A 12,071-nucleotide genomic window follows, 5' to 3' on the forward strand; every position below is an offset into this window, starting at 1 on the left:
TTGCAGCTTTTGTCACATAGTTCCCTTTGTTACTTGTGGTTCAGCTGGAGCGGAGGTTGGGGTGGAGGCTGCTGATTATTTAGAAATTAAAAAATATCTTAAAAAGCACCTGCTGCAGTGTATGACTTTCATGTTGTACTAATGAGTGTGTTTTCTGATATTTATCTGTTTCCATGGACTTCATTGCCTGATTTTGGTTGCAAGAAAGTGTCACTTTAAATGTCACATTTAGTTACTGAATGTCTCTCATAAATGCACTGAATCTATGAAAATGTCAAACATAAGCAATCTGAAACATTAACAGCTGTGCTTTAATGTGTGTAATTTCTGTTATTTATATGTATCCCTTGTCTTCATTGCTTGATTTGCTTGCGTGAAAGTGTCACTCATATTTGTGGAAATGTCACTCATAATTACACTGAAATTATGAAAATGTCACACATAGCCATCTGAAACCTTGGCAGCTATGTTTTGTTCTCGAGAAAGTGTCACTCATAGTTGTTCAAATGTCACTCAAAATTACACTGAAACTATGAAAATGTCACACATGGCAATCTGAAACCTTGGCAGCTATGCAGGCGAGATCTAAAAACATACCCCTCTGTAGTCCTTGTAATGTTTTCATACATGGCCTGCAGCGCAAGCTGACAATGCATTACAATTACGAGATTTGTTGGGGTCCTGGAATGCAACCAAACATCACAAAATATCTGAAAGTGAAACTGATCTCATCGATCGTTTCTCCTCACCTCACGAGTTCTGTGCCCTCCCCGTCTTAAACCATTCTATTCGTATTTTCATTTTGGTATACTTGGCGTTACTACAGCACCTCCAGCCTAACTACCCTCGCCCCCTCTGAGTGTACGGCAAAGAGAGCAAGTCTCCATTGTACCACAAACGTCGCAATACATTTAAGTGAAAACATGTGGATATCACGTTTTTGCAAATGAGTCACACGATACGTAATGAAGGGAGACACTCCAGGCTAAATCTACGGGTTACTTTCTAAGCAACTGCCGTTATAGCTAGTATATGCACGAGAACAGCGCACAAGCCCACCAGAAAAAACCGAAAGTAACATCCACGGTCACCAATAGAAGAAGGGACGTTTTTTTTGCTTGCCTGACCCTCTCTCTCATTTGTTGCTGACTAGAGATAAATGGTTAACACAAAAGTAGGACTACCTCCGCAAAACTCCATCAAGCAATTGATGAAGCCATGTTTGAATGGTGCTAGATTCTATTCCCTGGGCTAATTTCCAAGAAAAAGGGGCAATTGTGAAGCGTAATAAAGTCAGCGTGATGAAGTCAGTGTTTTACCGGAGTATCTGTATTTATAGTATTCTAACAAAAATCACCTTTAAAAAAAAATAACATAGCAACATTTTATAAATAATTAATAGACTTTCAGCTATGAAAGGTAAATGGACATAAGTGTTATCTACTCATTTTTATATTATGGCAATGACTGTCGTAGTACATACATTGTTGAACATCCACTTTCTATCCAAGATGGCCGGTGACGTCGGTTAAGTTCCAGTGTAGGAAGAGGCTGCTCTAGAGCTTCTGTTCCAGTGGCGCTCGTGGGACAGACACCTCATATGCTCCTTGCCCTATCGGGAGAGGTGGACAGCGGTTGACAGCGCGTGACCTTTGACCCCTGTAACCTTGCCGACCGCTCTTCCTGTAAGATGGCGGTTGTGACCGGGTGGCACCGTTGCTCCCGGCTTCTGTTGCTGGGCAGTGGGGCGGGGAGAGGTGGCCTCAGGTGAGCGCAGGGACACTGCACTGTGAAAGGCATTGGGTACTGAGGTTGGTAGGCGGATTAGAGAGCAGGAGAAATATGCACCGTAGTGGAAACATCGGAAACAACACGTGCGCCAAACAAAATCGAGGTTTTGATCAGCAGATTGCTCAATAACATATTATAATTCCAAGGTATTTGTTTCTATACCCTTACAAGGCTGTTGAGGTTGGACCGAAAGTATACTGCCTAATAGTGCAAGAATCTCTCTGAATGTTCCCACCGATCCAAAGTTTGGTTACCAAATGACTACAGATCACTGAGATTACCATTTTCCTTTTGGCATCCTAATGTAATGATCTTCAAACATTTTAATGCCATGCAATACCTGAACTCTGTTAAAAAAAAAGAATAATCGCCCCCCAGATTGACAAACATTATTTTCACATTTCTACTATAAAATTGGCATCACTAAACATATCTAATAGTTCACACATTGTAGTTATGTTCAGCCATCCCTTTAAAAAATGCAATAAATACATGCTTGAAAACAGCTATGAGTTTCCTGGTCTCCCTAAAGTTTAGAAGTATAGACAATGTGGTTCTTTATCGGAAATAGGGGTGGGAATGTGTGGGTTATTTGGATGCCCCACCCCTTTGACACCTACTTCCAGCCAGGACATGAGTGAAATTTTTTTTTTACAAAAGGCCCATTACAGTGCGGCTCGCTTCCACTTAGTTTTTTAAAATAAAAACACTGGATTGTCATCAGCATGATGCTCTCCTTGGATAGTGCCTTGCTTCATTCTCCCTTTGAGATCAATTTTGTCCTCCCCCAACTTTTAAGACCTGAACTAAAGCTTGGTGGGAGTTGTATGTATATGATATTTCTGTAGCAGCAACCTAGCCTAAAGGTAGCAGAATGCCATATATAGACAAAGACAAGTAATAGTAGAGAAAGATAGGTTGTGGGTGGTTAATGTATTGTGATTTAGTGTGCTTTAAAGAAGTGAACTTTCAACGATTTCCTAATTGGAGCAGCATTGGAGCCATGCTGGTGAATACGGGGATGTTGTTCCAGCGCTTAGTAAAATAGAAGGAAAAGGTCTGGGGCCTTGTTTTTTCATTTTTACACTTAGTGCATACATGCTAACATTTTAGGACAGTGACATGGGAGATGTAAATAAAAAATCGGGAGAATGAAAACTCCCCATTGACTTCAATTGTAGAAAATTCAATTTCAGGCGGGAGACAGCTAAAATAAAGCCATTTTTGGCTTGAAAAATCGGTAGTCTCCCGCCTGAATCGAGTCTATTGGCATGTATGACTTAGTGTGTAGTCTGATGGTGTCCTGAGAACCATGAGAGACTCTGAGTTTGGAAGATAAGCAAGTGTGCTTAAAACAAGAAAGGATCCCTTTTGTGCCTCACTATCTCCGTTGGCGATTGGGCTATGCAATAGAAGAACGCGAGGGAGGATGCGATTTAGAAGCCCCACGTATTATCGAGAAGAGAACAGATTGAAAGATTAAAGGGAGCCCCCACCATAGAAAGAATAAGGGCAAAAAAGAGAACTCTTCTTCCATTGTATTCCAATGTGGATAAACTAAGACATTTGACCTAATGATAAGCCGGCAGAAGAGAGAGGAAGAGTAATATCCAGCTAAAATAACAGGGACTGTTATTAAACGTATAATGGAATACAAAAAGATCAGTACCACACTGAGAGGATAAAACTGGCTAGATTCCCACATAATGTGAGTGAGAAACATAATGAAAGGAAAGAGGTATAAAACAAGTCCTTTGGTTTTAAGATATACATATGTTTTACAAATATTATGCCCAGAAGAAGGTGGGGTGAACTAACGTAATACAATCGAAATGCTGCGTCAACAACTTGTGATGACATTTATATTCTTTGTGAAAATATGGTCATTGTTAGTTCTGTGACTGTATAATTCAAAGTAATTACTTTTCTGGTATGAAATCTGTGTTATGCAATATTGAGATGCTTTTGTGATGAGACAGTGTAAATAGTCTAAATATTGTTTTTAAAAAGACTTGATGCTACAAAGGGATGCCACTGTCGAGTCTGGGAGGCCATGGAATAGGGTATTGCAACCATCCAGATGCAAGTGTACGGGGGCTTGAACAGCAGTTCTGATGTCGCTTTCTGGAAGAAACGGTTTTACTTTTGTTGCATTTTTTTGGGTGTGCCTTGAGGGGGCGATTCCAAGTGATTTTACATTTGGTTAAAGTTGCGGTTTGAAATTGTCAAGGTTCATGTTATTGAGCCATGTTTGTACTCTTATCTTGCTTGTTGTTCTTGGCAAACACCAGGAATGTTTTATTTGTTGGGCTGAGCTTCCAGGAGGTGCTGGATATCCAGGTCTTGATGATGCACAAGCAGTGTTTGAGGCATTGGATGTCTGAAGCTAAAGATACCTTTTAGTAGATTGTGTGTCCTCGCATACTGGTGAATCTTGATGCTGTTATCTATGAGGGGAAACGGCCATTACAACGCGGCCGTTTCCACGAATACATTAACCACGCATGCATTACAATGCATGCGTGGTTAACACGAAAGCCTTTACCACGCATACTTTTACTACGAGGTGTGTAGTAAAGGCATATGTGGTAAAGGTTCAAAATAATCATGGGGGGCTTGGGGGGTCTCCCCCCCAATTAAAAACCTCACCTGAAATCGTCGTAGTTTAAGAGGAAACGGAAAGAAACTTCAGTTTCTTCTTAAGGACGTACGACGTCACCACGCATGAATTAGAGGAAAACATTATGAGTTGATAAACCATTCCGTTGTAACGCATGCGTGGTAAAGGCATGCGTTGCAACGGAATTCGTTTTAAGAACATATAACCATCTATGAGTAGAGCACCATGTGTTGGCTTATGATGATGTATGATTGAAACACGGAGAAATTATGAATTCATTTTTGTCTATATATAGAGGAAAAGTCCCATGCATTAGACGGATCCCTGTGTTTCTCCATTTTTAGGTCTCGGCTAGCCGCGCGAAGCTCGTCTCCGCCGAGCCCCTTTTGTCGGCATGTGTGCTTCCCAGGAGACAGTCCTGGCCGCGCGCATGGAGGCGATTTGAAAGTGACACGCGCACGCGAACGAGCGCTGCGGCCAGGCGCTGTCTCCTGTGAAGCACACACGCATTCGCAAACACACACAAGCGGCCACATACATACAGAGAGACTTCCCCCCCCCCCCCACATACACACACGCGCATACAAGCTGCATTCATTGGTCGGTCCCAAGCACCCTTCTCTCCCTGCTCCCCGAACACCAGCCCAGCTCCCTCCCAAGCTCCGGCTGCGGCTTTACCTTTGCAGCGGCGCCGAGCCGGATGCGCGCTCAGATCTGAAGGAACAGACCCACGGAAATGTAACCGGGAGAGCGAGCGAGCTCCGCCGGGAGGCTGACATCGAGAGGCGCGGGGAGTGGGGCAGCTGCAGTGCGCTTCCACCGACTGCAGGGGGGCGTCACCGAGCGGCTTGCCTTGGAAAGCGGTGGGAGGCAGGGCCGAGCTTGCGGGAGGAGGTAAGGAGAGGAGGGAGGAGAAACGAGAGCGCGCTCGAGACAGAAGCACGAGGAGGCAGGACTTATCACGAAAAACAGAAGTGAGCTGTAGTTGACACCCCCGGGGTACCAAAGAGTTGTCGGCGTGAAGGAGTAGAAACGTCTCGCCCTGGGGATATTAACGTTTTAAAACTTGGTGACGCTACTCTCGTAAGTTAATAAAACGTTGCCCAGGGACAACATGACGCCGTGAGATTACAATAATGAATGCTAACTCTGATGCAATTAATGAGACATGTCTTTACCCGTTTTCTGAACTGAAGTAGATTTGATTCTCTGCAAATGCATGCCGGTAAGGTGTTCCACAATATAGACGCAGATACACACAAAAAAACCTTCTTGGGGCTGAGAATGCAGCTGGCCATTGGAACCTAGAATGTGGAGAAAATGCTTCCACACTTAATGCAAGGGAAGGGATAATGACCCCTCAAGTAGTGATTGCACATGTCCAGATTAGCCTGTATACTTGCGAACTCAACCTCAATAATTGATCTGCTGTAGAGGGTACAATCAATAGGAATCATAGTGCATGTACTGGGAGTATTGAACCAGACAGTAGTGATTATTCATACCTCGGAGCACAGTAGATGCTAACCCTTAATGAGGATAACAACAAGAGAACAGTGGGTTCCAGTGTGCCAAGAATCATACCTCTGTATTTAAGTAGTCATGACTACATTTGTGAACTCTTTGACCACTTTTCTGAAGAGGTAGTGAACAGGACCATTCCTCAAAACAGATTTCGTAAAGAATAAATGGGGAGTGGGGGAGGGGCAGCTTCAATAAAAAAAATACATTGGGTGTCTTATGAAAAAGATCGAGCTAGAAAAGTACAACCCCTCAGCTTGTGATATACCACACCCGACCCTTTAGTGAAGATATGTTAGGAGCTCAGGCTCTTAAAGTTTTAAGGCTAGCCTGACTCAAAGAATGAAGGCGGTGTTCTTACCCTTGTGCAGAGTAGTGAGTGTAGAGTGAGTGTGCAGAGTAGTGAGTGTAGAGTGAGTGTGCAGAGTGAGTGTGCAGAGTAGTGAGTGCAGAGTGAGTGTGCAGAGTAGTGAGTGCAGAGGTAGTGTGCAGAGTAGTGAGTGCAGAGTGAGTGTGCAGAGTAGTGAGTGTAGAGTGAGTGTGCAGAGTAGTGAGTGCAGAGTGAGTGTGCAGAGTAGTGAGTAGTGAGTGCAGAGTGAGTGTGCAGAGTAGTGAGTAGTCAGTGCAGAGTGAGTGTGCAGAGTAGTGAGTGCAGAGTGAGTGTGCAGAGTAGTGAGTAGTGAGTGCAGAGTGAGTGTGCAGAGTAGTGAGTGCAGAGTGAGTGTGCAGAGTAGTGAGTGCAGAGTGAGTGTGCAGAGTAGTGAGTGTAGAGTGAGTGTGCAGAGTAGTGAGTGCAGAGTGAGTGTGCAGAGTAGTGAGTGCAGAGTAGTGAGTGCAGAGTAGTGAGTGCAGAGTGAGTGTGCAGAGTAGTGAGTGCAGAGTGAGTGTGCAGAGTAGTGAGTGCAGAGTAGTGAGTGCCGAGTAGTGAGTGCCGAGTAGTGAGTGCCGAGTAGTGAGTGCCGAGTAGTGAGTGCCGAGTAGTGAGTGCCGAGTAGTGAGTGCCGAGTAGTGAGTAGAGTAGTGAGTAGAGTAGTGAGTAGTGAGTAGTGAGTAGAGTAGTGAGTAGAGTGGTGAGTAGTGAGTGCAGAGTAGTGAGTGCAGAGTAGTGAGTGGCTGGCCCTGTTTCTAGCTCAAGCGGCACCGGCACCTGTAGTCTAAAGATAATACCTCTGCCTCAAGTGAAGTACTCTGGTACCCAAGGATGACTAGCAAACAATATTATTCACAACGTTGCTTACTATTCAGCAACATTTGACAGTTTGCAATCAATCTTTATAAAACAATTCAGAGTTTGATAACAAATTAATGCAACACATTGTAATATACAATGCCAATAGCTCAAACTTTAATGCTGTGAGACCTATTGCATTGTAAATGCTTGTTCTTCATTGAAATCTTGATGCATATAACATCTTCAGGTTGTTCAGAAATTAATACTTAGATGTTGTTGCTAATAAGATCACTAATATATTGGATGTTTGTCTATTTATGATTTTTTCTCATTTATGTTTTTTCATATTGTGTATTTAAAACACATTGTTGTCGTTTAATGTTTTTGTGTATTCAAAATGTACACATCAATGTTTTGTATATAGACTTGACTGTCTCCTTCTGGGTCTAAGTATAAAAAAAACTAAAAGAAGTTTAAAGAAAAGGTATAAATAAAGTACCGGCTCAAACAAAAATAAATTGTTTGATCTAGCCTTAATTAAAAGACGCCAATTAAAAAATAAAACAGGTTAAGTCTACCCCCCTTGTTTGACAGTTATCTATGAGTAGAGCACCATGTAGAGGTTGAAGACAGGAATCCGTATTGGAAGTGCCCATGTATAAAAACTGAATTCGATTAGAAAGGTAGGAGGAAAACCAGTGAAGGATATTGCTGGGGATTCTTATTAAAGACTCCTTGGTGCGTTTCTAAAAAAGAGGAGGGGTCCAAAAAGACTCCAAGGCTATATCAGTCTTCACGTAGTTTAGTGTAAGCGGGACACACTCAGAAAACTCTGGACCTCTTGAGTTTTGAACAGTAAAGTTTTTAAAGGGGATGGTGAGTGTGCTTCCAACATTTCGGTGTATCATTAGGCTGAATCCTTACTCGTATAGATTGAGTCAAAAGTCAATTTTTTTATATAGAAAGGAAATCTTTATTGTTCTAGTTAAAACTCCTTGGTGCGTATGAGGAGTGGGATGGTCTACAGTGTTGAAGGCAGCTGAGAAGTCCAGCAATATCAGAAGGCAGGGGTCATCCACATCTGTTCTCAAAGAGCATTGTCTAAGATGTGTAACGTGATGCATGATGCAGTATGATCTGATGTCAAACTAGTAGTCGTTCAGGTCGTAGTTATCATTAATATGGTCTTGGAGTTTAACATGGACTACTTTATCAGTGATCTTGCCGATGAATGATAGGTGAGTGACATGCCAGTAGATGACGAGGTCATCCGGGTCTAGTTTGGATTTCTTTAGGAGTGGGAGGATTTGGCCTGTCTTGAGAGCTTCTAGGAAGATGCCTTGAGTAAAGGGAGCATTGACAGTAGTAAGTAGGGGATAAGGGAGCACCCTCAGAGAGAGCTTTGATGAAGGACGATTGTAAAACATCATCTTCATGAGAAGGAACTTTGAGAAAGTTGAGTATGTAAGTGAGATCCGGGAGAGATAATGACTTTGGAGGCTGACCTATAGTCTGTAGTCTTGGATCAGAGCAATTCAATTAATTTGACAAAAACGTTAGATTACAGCATTTCCAGTTCCATGCGTGAGTAGCTCTCCAATCAATGACTTGGTTCTAGTACTTTTAGTCTATCCAGATTTTTATCAAGAGGTACATAGAACTACAAGTCCCGGAAAGAAAGGCAAAAACCTTGACTAGATAAGCTGTTCATGCATGGACCTGGGAAATTAAATGTTTGTTACAAATTTGTGTGAAAAGTAGTTGCTGATTGGGCTATACATTTTAGTCTTCCCAAATGCCCGTAGTCCACTTTTAAGCCCCCCAACCCCCACAAAGCTTTACATTACAAATGTCTTCTGTTTATCACTCCTATACAGTGTTGCCACAAAAGTACAATGATGATCACTTAAACTATGCTTTGCCCTAAAAAAACTCTCCTTTATACCTACCATTAGAATGCTGTCTTTTTGCATATACTTTAATCAGTCTCTCTTAAAGCCTACTATTATGCACACTTCTGCTACAGTATGCACATGGTGGTTTCCAGACAGTAGCCCTTTGTTGACACCTAATTCATAATGGTCTCTTCACATTGCTTTGCTGTGGATGACTTTTGATCAGGCACCATTTGACAATCTAAACAAGAAATGACCACCTCATCTTCAGAATAATGACTTGTTCCCTTTTCTTGAATTTTCTTTTACATTCACTTATAGTACTTTGTATTCATTTAATGTGTTTATTTATCTGAACTATAATATACCAACATTTTGCCAAAGCTTTGTTTTGTTTAATTCATTTCACTATCACCTTGTCAGCAATCTGTTTCTAATTTCAGCACCACTATCACTGATCTTTCACAGTATTGTATAGCTTTTAAAATTTACATTAGCGCACTTTGCACCTCTCTCTATGTCGTGCAATATTTGCTATTCATGGGTACATTTATTATTTACATAGCTACTACTTCTGTTTAAGTGTATCATCACCTACAAACAGCCTTAGTTGTCTATTTTTAAGAGAGCTATTTTAAACAATTTTGTGTCGGCCCGTTTGTTATTATTGGTTGACATCCCTGTCAATCTCATATGCTTACTTCTTATTCAGTGGCTTTCTTCCCTTTTCTTGTATTTTTCCTGCCCTGTGGATCATAGCTTCCTTACCATCCTTATGATTGGTTGACTTGTATCCTTTCGCAACTTAAAATTGAGGACTATTTTCTTCACATTTTTATTTTAACCCTCCAAAGGAGTGCATGTGTTTTCTTGCTATCTTTTCTCTGTGCTGCTTCCACCCTCACATCCCTGCCACCAGCAAACTACACTCCCCATTGCTTGCCTCTTGCTAATTTATTGCTACCCCTTCCGTTCCCACTCATCTTTATTAAATAAAAATGTTTCCTCTAACCCTGCAACATGAGCTTCTCCATTGTTCCCCCAATACACCTTGCTGACTGTTGCTTCCCGGGGAAGTTGAGTTGGCACCCTTCATTAACTCTGCATTTTCTCCCTTTGCTGTCCCTTTCTTCTTTATTTTGGGGAGGGGTGGGGGGAGAGGTTGAAGGAGCCCCAAGCAGGTGCTTCCGACTTCTTCCTTTCTCCTTAAAGCATATTTTTTTTTAACTTACTGCGTCAAGAGAGGTGTGTGCCATCCTGGGACAGTAAATTAAAAGTAAAACAAAAAAGGCCACCTCAACGTCGTGACACATATGCTCATTCATGGTGATAGCATCAACATTTAACTTCTTTTTGCCAGTGCTATTCAGCATCAGCAAAGGAAAAAGAAGCTTCCACAGTGCCATACCATATATGCTTGCATCCATAGCGACAGATGTGCATATACACTCTCACACTGTATCTGGCAATTTTGTTTGTTTTCCCGTTTCTGTTCCGCATCAGCAACACGCATCGGCATAGATAAAAGATTAGCACCAGCCTTTCAGAGGCGGTGCGTATTGGCATTGTCTGTGCTCATTTCATCCACACCTTCTCTCCTATCTGTAAGTGTTCCCAGGCCAAGGCTTCGTCCTGAGCTCCCTGCTCCTTGATACTACTCTCACGCAAATTTTTTATTCTATTTATCTTTTTACTCTCACCTTTAGTCTTCGGTGCCAAATTGCCATCTGGTAAAGCCTTTCATGCTTAGCACCTCCAAAACAGAAGTAGTCTCTCTCTTCACTTCCTGGTTCCCCATCGTCCAGCCCAGTCTCATGATACTTTTATTGATTTGCTCTTACCATGCTCAGCTGGTAGAAAGACATATAGGAGAACCCTTTAACAACAAGATGCAACTGTAGTCATTGAACTCCATTACAACATCCCCTTCCAGGTTTCTGCTATTCAACATCCATAACATCTGCTCTCACACTAAATCACTCATTAACGCCCTGAGGATGAGCAAGGTAGAATACAGGAGCAGCCCAGTCGTCTACCCCTACTCCCCTTGGCAACCTCTGGCAAAGTTTTAATTTGCCACCAAGCCCTTTTTCCAATATTCCTCTTTGAAAACCTAATTGCGACACCAGCATCAGGCTGAATGGCTGCTGGTTAAATACAGAGCTCTGTACAAACTCCATATGGTAGATTTAACAACAACGCATGGCACAGTCCCACTCAGGTGCTCACCAGATACATCTCATATAAATATCTAGGGTGTGTATTACAGCACCTATTCAGTGTCTAAAAATCCCTTTGTGTCTCATTTCGGTTCAGAGTATTCACACTTTTGGACCTCTGGCACTGAAACATTTTGAATCTCCCCTACTTTCCTTCAGTTGGAAGTCTTCTCACTACCAACATTCAGTACTGCGCTCAAAGCCCTGCCGCTCCTAAGATCTCTCCTGTTAACTAACACTTCCACATTTCCTATTATCTAAAGTAGAATCCTGTACTAGTAAAGAATGTTGAATTGATATTGAAAACAAAGGTACCCCAAGGGAGTGCATTTTCCTCCAGACTACCCTCCTATCAAACTGAAGAGAGAGTTCAGAGGTTTTTTAAATGCACTGGGTTTTCGGTAATGATTTGTATTCCAACCTTGTATTCACAAGTCCTCCTTTTACATTTTATTTTTAAATCAAACGTTATTACCCAAGATAGCTTTCAGTCGGCCTCCTTAGAGCTGACATTCTGTTGACCATCCTCTTTCTAGTTAAAATACAAATTCTGTGTTTTTGCTCCTCAGCCTTCAGTCATGTCTGCTCAACAAACATCCTTCATGCCTGTTCTCCACCAGCACAAGGTCCAGGGGCCTGTTCTCCGCCATTGTCGGAAAAGCTAGATATGTTAATGAGAAATACCAGCGGTTTCTTGAACGGAAGTTTCCTAGGTTTTACTTGTTGTATTCTACTTTCATGAAAGGTAAGCATGAATTGATTTCTAGGCCCTTTGTTCGCACTGGTCTGAAATGTTAGCACATACAACAGCCATGGAAAAATAATGTTGCTGCATCTTGTAGTTTTCCACTGCA

General features: G+C 42.1%; 1 protein-coding gene across 2 annotated transcripts in view; it reads left to right on the top strand.

Moving 5' to 3' along the window:
- Positions 1-1,525: 1,525 nt before the first annotated feature.
- LETMD1 (LETM1 domain containing 1) overlaps positions 1,526-12,071 on the top strand; it is a 74,600-nt gene continuing 64,054 nt past the window's right edge. Inside the window, exons 1-2 of one of the 2 annotated variants that reach the window (XM_078688850.1) lie at positions 1,526-1,767; positions 11,787-11,962. In XM_078688850.1, the coding sequence (XP_078544976.1) occupies positions 1,691-1,767; positions 11,787-11,962 (253 nt within the window). In that variant the 5' untranslated portion in view covers positions 1,526-1,690. Of the gene's footprint in view, positions 1,768-1,805; positions 1,938-11,786; positions 11,963-12,071 lie in introns of those variants that run through there. The other variant, XM_078688851.1, reaches the window with a different exon arrangement.

This window comes from Lissotriton helveticus, chromosome 1_1, assembly GCF_964261635.1.
Source record: "Lissotriton helveticus chromosome 1_1, aLisHel1.1, whole genome shotgun sequence".
NCBI lineage: Eukaryota > Metazoa > Chordata > Amphibia > Caudata > Salamandridae > Lissotriton > Lissotriton helveticus.